The sequence below is a fragment of the Centroberyx gerrardi genome, chromosome 15 (assembly GCF_048128805.1).
Source record: "Centroberyx gerrardi isolate f3 chromosome 15, fCenGer3.hap1.cur.20231027, whole genome shotgun sequence".
Lineage (NCBI taxonomy): Eukaryota > Metazoa > Chordata > Actinopteri > Beryciformes > Berycidae > Centroberyx > Centroberyx gerrardi.
Genome location: NC_136011.1, coordinates 19223408 through 19236939, shown reverse-complemented (window position 1 = coordinate 19236939; position 13532 = coordinate 19223408). Strand labels below are relative to the sequence as shown.

Sequence of the window (13532 nt, the reverse complement as noted above, 5' to 3'; positions counted from 1 at the left end):
TAGAAAATGTAGCAGTGTTTATCTGTCATGTCCAGCAGACATCATACAACCATGCTTTTATCTCCATAATCTGACATCTACAACAATATTGATATACTGTGATCCACTTCAAAGGTGTAAGACTTAGTTTGTTATGCTTGTTTTAACATAACAAGCCAAATGTCATTCTTTGCGTTGCATTGGCTTTGAGGCTGGCTGCATTCAGTTGACTGTGACCAATCTTTCTGAAGGACCCAGCTCACGGGCCTCTTCCCAAATGCTTTTGTATTCAAATGAGAGGATAATATATAGCATATGTTCTTTCGCGGTATCGCTCACTGTCCTGGAGTTGCATTTTAAAGGAAGTCTGTAGATGAAAGCATCTCTCCCACTTCCATTCTCCCTCTCTCTCTCTCTCTTTGAGAGAAATATGGGAGCTCTCGCTTTGATGCAAATGACGAGGTTTTTCCTCTGAGAGCAGAATGTAAGCACCGTAAGGTGGACATGTGACTCGGAAGGCTCCAGACAGAATTCTTGGGGTGCCTCCACTGCGGTGGTGAAAAAGAACAACAGCCAAATGTCTTATTTTTGTTATTTCTGTAATTTCTAAAAACCCTGGGGTTAAACAGTTTCTGGCTCCACAGTTTCAACCGCTTTTGTTTATTTTCTGACCATGAAACTAACCACAGAATAACAGTGGGAGCGGACTTGTTGGAGCTCCGCTGTTTGGTCTAGCTCGATTTTCCCCGCTCGCTTCACAAATTCTCATGCATGCAAGGCTTTGATGGAGCCTCTGTGACTAGCTAGAGAGCACTGGCCATGTGATAATCTGTTTCTGATGGACATAAAGATTAGTATGGCTGATGCCATGCTCTCCCTCTTTTTTTACCAACTACAACCCTGTCTGTTAAGGATGTCTCATCACTAGGCCCTCTGCAGTCAGTGGGCAAACATGTCTGGTAAAGGTTTGTTGAATAGTGTCAGAAGTTATATACTTTGATCTTCTGTATTTCTAGATCTTGAATTTAGATCACTCACAAGAACATTTTAGATCCATGGAAAAAGCATGGTCCTGATATTGAGATGCCCCATCCATTTTATTTATTGATGTGTCATCATTTATTGATGGGCCATAGGCAGAGAGAGAGAAGATTGTTGGCTCCAGAGTGATTTAGCACCCTGAAATGGTAAAGAATAGAGATGGTCCCATCAGATCTGTCAGAGATCCTTAGATGTGGCTCTGGCTTCAATTACACGTAGCAATCAAATATTCCCGGGATAAGAGCAGGATAGAGATCTGTGCCAGGAAAGATTCCCTTTTCAGTCTACTGTCATGCCTGTCTCGGAAAGCCATAAAGAGACCGTGGGTCATTTCTGATCACTTGACAGTTTAAGGCAGCAATGGCTTACAGATTATTGACTTCGAGGCTACAGAGAAGCTGCCTGGGAAAGAATTTAGCGTATAGCCTTTTGACCATTATACAGCACAGTGATCATATGAAGATATGGACCGGCAAACTCTTGAGTCCGACTATTTCTGAAAACAATATAGTTTTCCAAAAATAAGGAACGAAAAAAAATTTCAGCTGGATTGACATAATGATGTGTACTTTGTGATATTTTAGAGAAAATGTGGAAAATCAGCCCGTGGTTCAGAGATTTGTTGAGGAATAGCTTCTGGCATTTTCCTGACTGAGGCTGTCACATTTCACTGCTGTTCTCTTATATCATAATTTATAACACAGTCAAAATGATCCTGATGACCCACCGAGATAAGTGTTGTGGCCTGCTGGAAATGTCTACTAATGTGTACCATAGTGTCCCGCTCTCTTTCTTTCTCTCTCTCTCTCTCTCTCTCTCTCTCTCTCCCTCTCTCTCTCTCTCTCTCTCTCTCCCTCTCTCTCTCTCTCACTCACACACAAACACGGGCAAGCACGTGCACACACATTCACACACAAGCACACCGTCATCTGTCTCCATTCGAAGTAACCTTACACAAAGAAGCACTTGTCCAGCAATCTGCAGTACTCATTTGTCAGTTGTGTAACAGTAGACAATCCAACACTCAATAACCTGGTGGCACACCACTGACCTTGTAGATGACTGTTAGTATAAGTAATGCTGACATGTGGAATCCTCTTGTATATACAGTATGCAGTGTAGGTGAAAGACACCTATTCTGATTCTGCTGTAAGAAATGCTTTAATCTGGTACATTGCTCTTTACCTTCATCAAAATGTGTTTTTCTTTGCAGCCAAAACAGACCTGGAAACACAGGAGAAGCAGCTGGCAGACACTCAAAAGATGTAAGAGTCTTCTTTATGCGACGGTTCTTTGAAAAAATTGTCTCATGGCGTCTCTTCCCCTGGAAAAATGAAGGCTTTTTCTCTTATTCCCCTGCACGGGTTTATGCCTTTGCTCAGGTGTCTAAGCTGTGATGCGAGTTGTGAATTGGAAGAGAAAAACAACACGGGATAATACGATACAATACAGTTTGATGTGATATGTTTTCTCTCTGCGGTGAAGAAATATAATCTTGCTGCTTTGTCAATATTTAGGTCTCCAGGTTACTTCAGTTACATGGTAGGTGCAGGTCGTCATGCGGGGCCTTAGGTAGACGGGAGGCCCCCTGTGCGGTGTCTGTGTTGTTTATCTAAGCAGAGCAAGAGTAGACAGCCTTGGCTCCAGGCTTCTGTTAACACTGGCTAGGAATGTGTTCCTATAGCACACTCCAAACAAAGAGACCCCAACCTGTCCGCTGTATTGATCAACCACGAATGGCCGCAACATTTGTCACTTTCACTCGTGCCCTCTCCTGCCTGACGCGTTCTCTCCTGTCTCTTGATTTGTCTGTGTCTTCCAGTTGTATGTCTTCTTCTCTCCCCCTCTCTTTCCAACACGCACAGTATGTGTGCACACCCACAAACACACTCATGCATACACATACAAATGCACGTTCATGTACGCACACTGTACACATACACGTACATTTACACATACACATACACACGTACATACACAAACTTGGCGGCAATGAATGCATTCTGTGTTCACTGTTTTGCTCTGAAATGCTCAGTCACCTTTATTTTGTGTTTTTGCACATTAGCATTAAGAAGTCTGTGAAAAAAAGCATATTATTCCAAGATTAACTTTCACTTTTAGCATATTTGCGTAAAGCTGCCAGGTTTCACAACGAATCAGTGTAGGTTTCTGTAATCTCCTGTTGTAATATTTTGGTCCTGAAGTAATGTTTTTGTTCTCTATCCACAGCTTCTTGGAGTTGAGCGTGTTCTTCTCGGTCAAGCCCAAAGCGGGAGAGAAGGAGGTTTCTCCGAACACTTTCTTCTCTGTTTGGCATGAGTTTTCCACTGATTTCAAAGACCAGTGGAAGAAGGAGAACAAACTGATGTTACAGGAACGGTGAGCGGATGTCGGGGAGACGGAATTCCTTCATTTCCTATTTCAGTTGAATATGACTTTATGCTTGTTGGAAGATTCCTTCCTCTGACACCAGACATGACCCTACTGGCCTAATATCAAATCCTGCTAGGACATCTTCTTTTATTTTTCAGGGCTTTTTCATTTGTACTGTCTGTGTCCTTGGGAAGGGTAGACCACTTTCTGTCCTTTAAAATATTCCAAAAGCACCAAAGTTCCTACATTTGGAATTCTACCCAGGCATGAGTTCCCAAACCATTAATAACTTAGAGTACATCTCGTGCTCACTGAAGATCCTATCAGATTCATTCAAATTCATGGAGGGAACAGAGTTTAAATGACCCGAATCTTTCTCCTCACCCCAGTAATGAAAAGAACACATGCGAGATCCAGTTAGCTTCCAGTGGTTTGATGAATATAAAGATACTATTGCATATGTCAACAAAAAGCAAATTGGTCCATTATGCCAAATGAAGATTGAATCATGATATGTATTTGTAAGACAGGCATAATGTCATGAGCTTTGCTTATTCAGTAGGAAAGAATAAAAACAAATTTGTAAGCATTAACTCTTTGCCCTTGTCTTAGGCCAACATCCCAGTTCTCTCTCTCTTCCTCTGCTGGTTTTTCTATTAGACTCCAATGGAACTGTAGATATTAATTCTCACCTGTGTTCCATGGAGCAAGCATGCAGCACTGGCACACACATGACATCCAGTTAATGAGCTGAGGCAGGATACATGTCTCAAATTTTGTGCTCGCTGTCAGTGCCAACATGCTGATCATTTTGCCTTTGTAAAGCGCAAATGACTAGTGACACTGCTGGCTCTCTCCATGCAGTAGTAAACTAGAGTGAGTCATTTCAAAGTAGGAGGACTGGCCAACTGACAAACCAAGTTTATCCTGTCCAAATACCACATGGCCAGTCTGGACAGTCTAGCAGTTGGATTTATTTTGTACTGAATCGCCATATTTATGGTAAAAGACTGGATTTCAGTGGTTTGAGCGTGTGTGTCTGTGTGTGTGTGTGTGTGTGTGTGTGTGTGTGTGTGTGTGTGTGTGTGTGTGTGTGTGTGTGTGTGTGTCTGCATGTGTTCATGCGTTCATGTGTGCATCCTAGTATTTGTACTTGCTAAGTATCTGTCCGTGTGTAAGATGACTAATGGTTAGTACTGGTCTTTTTCCAGGGTCAAAATGGCAGAGGAGTGCTTCAAGCAGGCCAGGGAGAAGGCCTCCTACAACGTCAAACCTAAACACGCAACCGGAATAGTACGTCTTTAGTCTTCTTTTTCCATTTGTGTTCCTCCCCTGCACACCTATCTCTGCTTATCCTTCCTTTTATTTCTATTTCTTTTCACCTGTGCCTCTCCTTTATTTTTTCTTCTATCGCTGCAAATCCTTTCCTCACCTGACTGACTCCATTCCATGCTAACACCTGTCAGTGTGTTAGAGAAACAAAACTTCTGGCTGTCTGCTAACATGTGAAGATGACTGCCAGTGCTGTAAATAACTCAGACCCTGTTCTTTACTCCGCAGAAAGCTAAGCTGGGTCAGAAGATCTGAAGCAGAGAATGGAAAATTATCATCACCAAGCATATTGCACAAACGCTGTTAGTACAATCTGACGTGGCTCATCTGTCATTTTTACAAAATTTTTTGCTTTTAGTGTTTGTTTTTAATTGATTTACAGCTGTTGTTTATTGTGAGTGGGTCCAAAGTGGATATTGCATTGAAAGTGCGATGAAAAAGTATTAACATTCACAACCACTATTTGGTATGATTTGATTTAGTCATTTGCCAGAAAATGCTTTACAGCTTGAAATTTGTAGTCATATCCAGCCTTTTGTCAGTATTTTCTAAGCCATATGTAGCCTATTTCCCTTTTTATTGCAATTTCCAAGCCTAGTTTACAAGGAAAAGATGAACAGCTATACACTTCCTCTGTACACCTCCGTCTCCCTCCACAAAGAAAAGCACAAGAGTTTATACATTTATACAGGTATAGATCACCTGCCAGACAGCAAGTGCCTTAAAGCACAGTGAAGTGGTCAAAGGAGCGTTGCAGAAAAGAGCTTACTTTTCAAACATATCATCAGTCTAGTCTAGCCAAACTAGTCTTACTTAGGCTGAAACATGAAAAATTTACTTTAGCTGAAATCATCATATAGTTCCATCAACAGGGGTGACACTCACAGTGTTTCAGAACACAGTAATAATTAAAGCTACTGTTTATCTTCTTCAATTTGGTTCATTACGCTTTTCGTCCAAAAGTACCGTGCATTTAAATAGCGTGATCTGAGAGAGACTTACTATTCTTTTATACTTCAGTATTGTCGTACTTTTTATGTTTTATGCAAAATATTATGCAATTAGTGTTGCCTTTCCTATTGTGTGTGAATGTGATCTCAGCTGCCCATTATCCTGTTGGAGCAATATGACGTGACCCACATGTGCAATACCAACAATGTGTTTTTGATTGAATACCCTTGACCATGAAAATATATATTTATTGAATAAGAGGACTTACATAAAATGTTAATAGCAATTCTGCTGTTGCTGTTGTTTTTTTGTTGTTTTTTATATCAGCTTTTCAACCATCATATTATACTTTAATTGGTACAGAACTGCATGCACTTTAAACACCACTGTTGTTTTATATGAAATAGATTTAATATACTTTTGACATACAGTACATTCTTACATACATACATAAAATATATATATTGCATTGCACCTCCATTACACATAATGCAATATAATTATTTACTGGCTAGTATATTTGTGGCAAATGTATATGGCCAATTTTGTGCCCAAGCAGATAGATGCCACTCGCTCTGGCTGTGTTGCAAAATTTTTCTCTAAAGCTTTTCCTTGACATCAAATTACACATCACAGGTGACACCATAGACATTAAGGAAAAGTTACAGGATAAAAGTCACAATGTTAAACCATAGGCAATTTCAAGACAGTCTCTCCTTCAGATTAAAACCTTACTGGCTACGTGAACTGTCTAATTAGATCCACTAGAAAAACATCTCTTATTACACAGAGTAATTCTAAGGAGTTCACTATTTGTTTTTTGGGGACCCTCTCTGTTTAACGGATTGCCTTTTTCATATGGTCCCTCCCAGCAGAAATCCACTATGTTTATGGCAATAAAATATTTAGCTTGACTCTTGGATAACTCCTTTATCACAAAGGAAACAAAGGAATCTGGAGACACCCAGAAACGTACAGATAGTCAGGTAATCATGTCTTGTGAAATGAAACTATGAAACACTATTTAACTTCTTAGAAAGAAGCGGGAGGAAAAACTGAGCTTGTCAAAGATTGCCTGCTTCATCATCAGTGTCTGTTGCACATCCACTCTGACCAGTGTCTTTCAACAGCGTCTGTTGTCATTTGTCAAGTTAAAAGTCTACAACCAGCCACCATAGCCGCCAGTCTCTGATGAAGTCAAGGCTGAGCCATTGTTCGACGATGCCGGTTCCATCTCTCAGAAGTCGTTTTTGTGGGGCCAGCCGTCATGATGCAGGATAGTTCAGCTGGAGGCCAATCTCTCCTTGGAAGGAAATTTGTGGATCTCTGTCCATGTTCATGTTAACGCTCATATGATGTGATTTTATATCAGTTCAACTTAAAAAATCCTCCTCACAGTTTCCCATTGCTGCTCACATCCACAGACATACATCGGCACTGTTTGACCCTCTGCACCTTACGGTGTCTGAACGGGGGCTGCAGGCCCGGACAGTCCAGCTGCACTGTGAGCTGTGTGACGCGGTGCGGCCTGCAGAAGGAGCAGGACTGGAACGGCTCCTGGGCCTTGTTGTGGCTTCTCCTTCCAGAGCCGGAGACTGGGCCTCGATTTTGGCCTTGGCCCAAGCTGGGGCCCATATGGCGGGGGATGTAGAAGGAGTTGCACTGGCCATAGCAAAAGCGGTTGACCACAGTGCGGCTGCGGCAGCCCTCCTCACTGACTGTCTGACGGAGGGGCTGGGTCTTGCACCAGTCCCTGCGGAGGTAGCGGCGCTCCGTCACCACTAGGGCCTCCCGGCTAGAGGATAGCACCTCTGGTTTCCGTGGCAATAGCCGGTGGTGACGTTCTGAGGACAGGTTCCCTTTGGTCTTGTGCGGGGATGGGATGGAACCCTGGGGGCGGAGCTTCCTGGTCTCTGCAGTAATGCAGAGCACCCCGGCCAATAGGACTGGGAGGATGATTCTCCAAAGCATTCTGGAAAAAAAAGAGATGCAAGTTACTATACTACATAAAAGGCAAGTTGGTTTCCAGTCAGTGAAACATCAAGTATGAATTGATTTTTCACTCATAAACTGTCACATGAACCAAATATAAAAATGATGTAGCAAGAATAGTCCGTAGGTGGCACATATCAATCCTGAAGCTGGTGTAAGACAGTGTGTGATGTTGCCCATCATGTTGAATCGCCTTCGCTCACGCAGTCTAGCCTCCCAGGCATCACTGAGGAAATGAATCCATCACCAGGGCCCCCATTTGTCAGCGTCTCTGTGTCATTACTTCTATTTGCTTTCCTCTCGGCTACGCAACTCTTCCAAAAATAAACAAAGCCCTGCCATCAAAGGATACACTTAAACACCCATAACGAGAAGGGGAAGTTGATTTTATTGGTCCCGTCGCCGGGTAAAATAATTAGGGCTTTGCTTACTCTAGTCATGAACTATGCCGCAGATATGTAAACAGGCATTAGAGAGGCCCATCTGCATGTTATTAGGGGAAGAGTTGGGGAACTCTATAGTACCCTTTGGGAGTCCACTCTCCTACTCTGTGGTAATATTCTATGGAGCAAAGTGAACTGAGACTGACCCATAATGGCCATAATGACCATAGCATTTTCTGTCGTATGCTAGTACAAGAAAGACACCGTGTGATCTAGAGAAATAAAGTTTTTACCATCCAGGATCGTGTATGTGTCTGAGTGTGCGCTGTCAGTGTTTGCGCCAGCACATTTTTGACCATCACTCAAGCATCTTTTCAGCAGATGTTGCTCTTGACAAGCATTGCATGACATCAAGTCAGAAAATCTGACTGAGAACCAAACTGCCTCAAGGCCATTGGCTGCTCCTATTCACTGACTCTTCTTTGCTGTGCAAATTTCTACATCCTCTTTCTTTCTCTCCTGGACCTGGAACTCACTCTGACATGGAACAAATGACTTTATCATAATCCACTTTGTTTTTTGCCTCCTTTTTTTTCTGCCCTTGACCCCGGGGTCATGGCAGCTCTGTCCGGTTATGCAGGAGAGCTCAAGTCTCTATATCACTGTCCCAGCAGCACTCGCTGTAAGCTAGACAGCAGCTGTTTCTTTATGGAGTTTGTCCACCCAACAGAGATGTAGTATGAATTCTAAATAGACTTCTTCTGTATTCTTCCCCTATAGGAAATCCTGTAGTGCATAAAAGGTTGGAGAGATGTGCTGGAGTCATGCAGACACAGAAGAGCTACTTTATAGCGCAAATCTGATATTCTTTTGACTGTCTGAACACAGAGAAAACACATGGAATCTGTTTTTTTTTTCCAATGGTTAGATTGTCATGAGGAGATCAGACCTGTGCAACAGGAAGTAAGAAATTTATTTTTTTGTTTTTTGTACATTCAGCCAAGTAATCAGATTTAGGAACCCTACACTTAAATCAAGTCTAGAGGTGAAATTGTGACATTTTCCATTTCAGGATGTCGAGGAGAACGACTCATTGGCTAATGCATTTTTGAAATCAACTTTGCAATGGAAGCACTGTAGCAGAAGGAATGGGTTTTTTGCCAAAAATAACTATCTTGAAATATCTTCATCATGACTGCACACACATTTTCGTAGAGCATACACACATACATGCCAGCACGCACACACACACACACACACACACACGCAGACACACACACGCAGAAACACACACACACACACAGACACACACCATGCAGTTAGAATAACTAAACCAAAGACTCCCGCTGGGTCCTTCCACCACCTACTGCATCAGAGAGTCGTGACCCCACTCCATCTTCCACTGATCTACCCTCCATCTATAACACAGTCTCATTTGTCTTTCGCAGCAAAGTCTTATTCCTGCTGACTGCATATCTAAATGTATGAACCCCTGGTCAGGAGAACAGGCTGTGCTTCTGTGTGCACGTTCCTTCTCTCTTTCCCCATTCCCCAGCTATTCATCGGTTAAAGAGGGACCCCATCCACAGGCTCCGGTGAGTTACAAGGCCCTGGGGGCTTTGCAGGGACGACCTGACCGACTGTGTACATAGGGTGTGACGGATGGCCCATACAGTCAGCGGCCTCGCTCCCTCTCCACTTCCAAACTCGGCCTAAGTATGATAGCGCCGGCCCTGCCAAGCTATCCTCATCAATCTCTGCAGCAAGACAAATTGCGGTTTTGGGGTTGGGATCGGGGGGCTTTAGGGGGAGCGCTGAGGTGGATGGGTGGGTGGGTGGTGGGTTGGAGGTTAGTGGTTGGGGTTAGGAGATAGAAGGAAACAGGCTGAAGGAATGGTGGGGTTTGGGACAGTGGGTAATGATAGTCTACAGAGAGACCCGCTGGGAAACAAAACCAAATCCACTGGGGCTTTATGTACAGTATACGCCCTTCTCCCCCACTGTATAACTCTGTCAGCCTGGCCCTCTCTCTCTCTCTCTCTCTCTCTCTCGGTCTGTCTCTCTGTCTGTCTCTGTCACTCTATCTGTCTGTCTTTCGTTCACGCACGCACTAATCATCACAGAACGCCGGAGACGGAAGGAGACTGTGGTTTTGTGTGTTAATGCTGAGACAGAACTGAACCGGACCTTTCTGTCTGCTAAACACTAATATTGTCCACAAACACAGCCTTATGTTTTACCAGAACCACAAATACTTGGGGGATACGCTTCGCTGAACTGTGGCAGACCTTGGTTCCAAAATTCAGACCTCTAATGAAATTACAAATACCAGAAACAAATACCAGAGACTGCTGAGCTAGACACAAGCCTTTTTTGAAAACAGCTATTATCATCAGTGGGAACTTGTTATGTTTTGTTTTTCAGAATGGCATTATAATACCCCGGTAATGTTTTATGTCTGTGTAACAGTGGTTCCTTTTTTCAGAGCTCAAAGTGAAATTAAAACAAAGCCGGCCATAGACGTCTCCAGTCAAGCTGCTAGATATTTGAGTATTTCAGTTATTCAGTTAGTCAGTAATTGAAAGAAGAATGTAGAATCATTTCAAGACATTCAAATTTGCACACAGATGTACTACCACTAAGCCCTGCAAATGTCTTCCCAGCATGTCTTCAAAGGCAGGTTAAAACAAACAAAACCTGATGCCTCAATTATTGGTGCGTCAGAAAGTCTCATACACAGGCTGGTAAGTGCAGTTAATTACAGTAGAACTGCATTTAATTCACCGTGCAGCTCAAACCTCATTCACACACGTAAAGACACACGCGCACACACACACACACATACACATACACATGACCACACACGTGCATACATATACACACGCAGACGGATGCAAACACACATACATAGGATATAAAGAGAGGGAGAAGGGGAGAGAGAGAGAGAGAAAAGAGGGAGAGAGAGAGGTAAATGAAATGTTTTCACTTGGAGCCAATTACACAGAGAGGAACCATGTCATTATCTGCATTTGCGGATTGTATTTTCCCAAACTGCACTCGGCTGTTGGCTCATTAACAGTTGGGGAAAAACCTCCATTTGGGGGCTTTGCTGTGTAAATGCGTCTAATGCCAATATAGCCAGGAGGCTGCTTAAGGCACTTTGGGCAGCCATTTGTCACCACAATCCATCTTGGTAATGACTAGCAGCCCAGATACAATACTTTCCAAGCTAAGTATTGGCAAGGATGTAAGGCAACTCCTTTGCCTCTACGACACAGAGAGCTTCAGCTTGGGATGAGGCGCAGTAAGAGATGCTATGATAGTACAGGGTTTCCCATTTGGCTGGCAGTTTTTAAGAACCGTAGCTGCCGTGTATAACACCGCCTCCCACTGTCACTTCAATTGGTGTGAATTGACCCTGCTCACTAGTTGATAAGTAGTTCTGTTACACACTTTTAAGCCCTAAATATTGCTAACAAGCCACGTGGAAGTCTTGTTGGCTTAACAGTTGAATAGATGTTGAAAACCAAAGCTTTGATTTCGACAGAAACAGTTCAAGAGTTGATTGCCCAAATTACAGCATTACTCTGCCTGTTCAATCTGCTTTCCTCAGTGTTTTATAATAATGTATTAACGTTACAAAATGTTGACTTCAAGTGTTGCGAAAGTCGTAGAGCCTTCTATCAAATACCAGTTTTCATAGCTTTAGACACTTACAATAAAGCTGCGTTTTCTGTTGCTAAAGGAACCGTAATGTGTCTGTGTGCTAAATCCTCTTTGACATCAGAGCAGACTGTACAAGGTGGTGCAGTCACCGGGGCTGTAAGACGGATCAGAAGGCAAGCTCCCTGCCATTCACCACACACACACACGCACACACACACACACACACACACACACACACACACACAGACACACAGGCACACACACACACACACAAACACACACACACACACAGACAGACACATATAAACATATACACGAGTACACACAAATTCAAGCATGATTGCACACACATATGTACACACACGCAGACATGGGCACACACACAGACACACACAGGCACACACACACACACAGACACACACACACACACACACACATACAGACACACACACACACACACACAAACCACATAAACACACACACAAGGATATACACCTGCACTCATACTCAGAGAGAGAGAGAGAGAGAGACAAACAGAATGAGATTATTTTGTACACACACTCAATAATGATTTACTATGCACATTGACATCGTTATCTCTCATTCTCTATATTAACATATTGACTTGAAAAACTAAAATGGCTCTCACTCTCACTGAGAAGTACAACCTATTGTCATCACTCACTAATTCTCTCACTCACTATACTAATTCCCTCAAACCCCCGCTCTCTAATTATAGTCATTTGGTAGACACTTTTATCCACAGCACCTTACAATACCTTGAAGGCTTACATTTTTATTATGGGTGGCCCCGGTGGGAATCAAACCCCCAACACTGACAGTGTTAGTGAATTGTTGTACAACTACTGCCATTCAAATTACATGGCACTGCACTTCAGTTAGTCACTCAGTGAGTCACTGAGTCTCTTACTCAGTCTCACCATCACTCAGTCTGTTCCTATAACCGAAACCCACTGATCTACATTATTCCCAGTGAATCCAAATAGGGCATGGTAGGGGAGTATGTAATCACTATTCCTTTACATACACTGCAAAAAATGTCCATCTTCTTGTGTAATTTTGTATCTTAAAATTCTTGTTTTTTTTCTTTAAGCAAGTGAAAAAATCTGTCCATGGAGTTTGATAATTTCACTTGTTTCCATATCAACTTTCTCAGTTTTCTGGAATCACGTGACATTATCTTAATACAAGTGAATGCCAGTTGATACTTAAAACATTGTCACTTCTGGAAAGTTCTTGCAACAAGTAAAACTGCTCCGAAACAGATTAACTTATCTCACCCCACTGGCTGATTTTTTTTCACTTTTAAGTAAAAAGAAGTTTAGTACTCAATACTAAATTAAATGAAAGACTCTTTAAGAGGAATATGCTTTGCAATGTTTCCATTCATAAAATATTAAAGATGAAAAAAAAACCTGATGAAACCGAATTAAAGAACCTGATGACAGTGGAACAAACAGTATGGTTTGTGTACCTGTTGCCACAGCGTGCAGCGGGACAGCAACGTGTTGAGGATGCAGTCAGGGCAGGTTGTCCACCTTCAATGGTCCTCGCGTCCGCTTCCAGGTTTTGGTTTCCATGGCAACATAAGCTGTAGTATCCTTAGGCTTGTCCTTTTTGTTCCCTCTAAGGACTGAAGGTCTTGGATGTGATCAATTTTCCATCTTCAGCTGCTGGTCTTTTCTCTTTCTTCCTCACTTTCTCTCTCAGTCTGTTACTTGCTGATGTTCTAGACGGTAGCTCCAGGTTTCAGTCAGAGCGAGCCCATATCCTAGTTCTGTGGAGACTCTGGCT

At 42.6% G+C, this 13532-nt stretch overlaps 2 protein-coding genes across 2 annotated transcripts in view; one reads left to right on the top strand and one right to left on the bottom strand.

Annotated features, from left to right (window-relative positions):
• Window positions 1–5861, top strand: part of fmn2a (formin 2a) — a 43362-nt gene extending 37501 nt beyond the window's left edge. The window contains exons 14-17 of the mRNA XM_071909997.2: window positions 2234–2285; window positions 3250–3399; window positions 4605–4686; window positions 4954–5861. Of these exons, the coding sequence (XP_071766098.2) occupies window positions 2234–2285; window positions 3250–3399; window positions 4605–4686; window positions 4954–4980 (311 nt within the window). The 3' untranslated portion in view covers window positions 4981–5861. The remainder of the gene's footprint in view (window positions 1–2233; window positions 2286–3249; window positions 3400–4604; window positions 4687–4953) is intronic.
• A 189-nt stretch (window positions 5862–6050) lies between these two features.
• Window positions 6051–13532, bottom strand: LOC139920090 (gremlin-2-like). Its single transcript, XM_071910000.2, has 2 exons — window positions 13213–13532; window positions 6051–7648 (listed from the first exon to the last, which is right to left on the bottom strand). The coding sequence occupies exon 2, from the start codon at window positions 7645–7647 to the stop codon at window positions 7069–7071; it is 579 nt and encodes a 192-aa protein (XP_071766101.1). The 5' UTR covers window position 7648; window positions 13213–13532; the 3' UTR covers window positions 6051–7068.

Coding starts and splice junctions, on each gene's coding strand:
- LOC139920090 (XM_071910000.2), bottom strand. CDS start 7,647: ATGCTTTGGAGAATCATCCTCCCAGTCCTATTGGCCGGGGTGCTCTGC.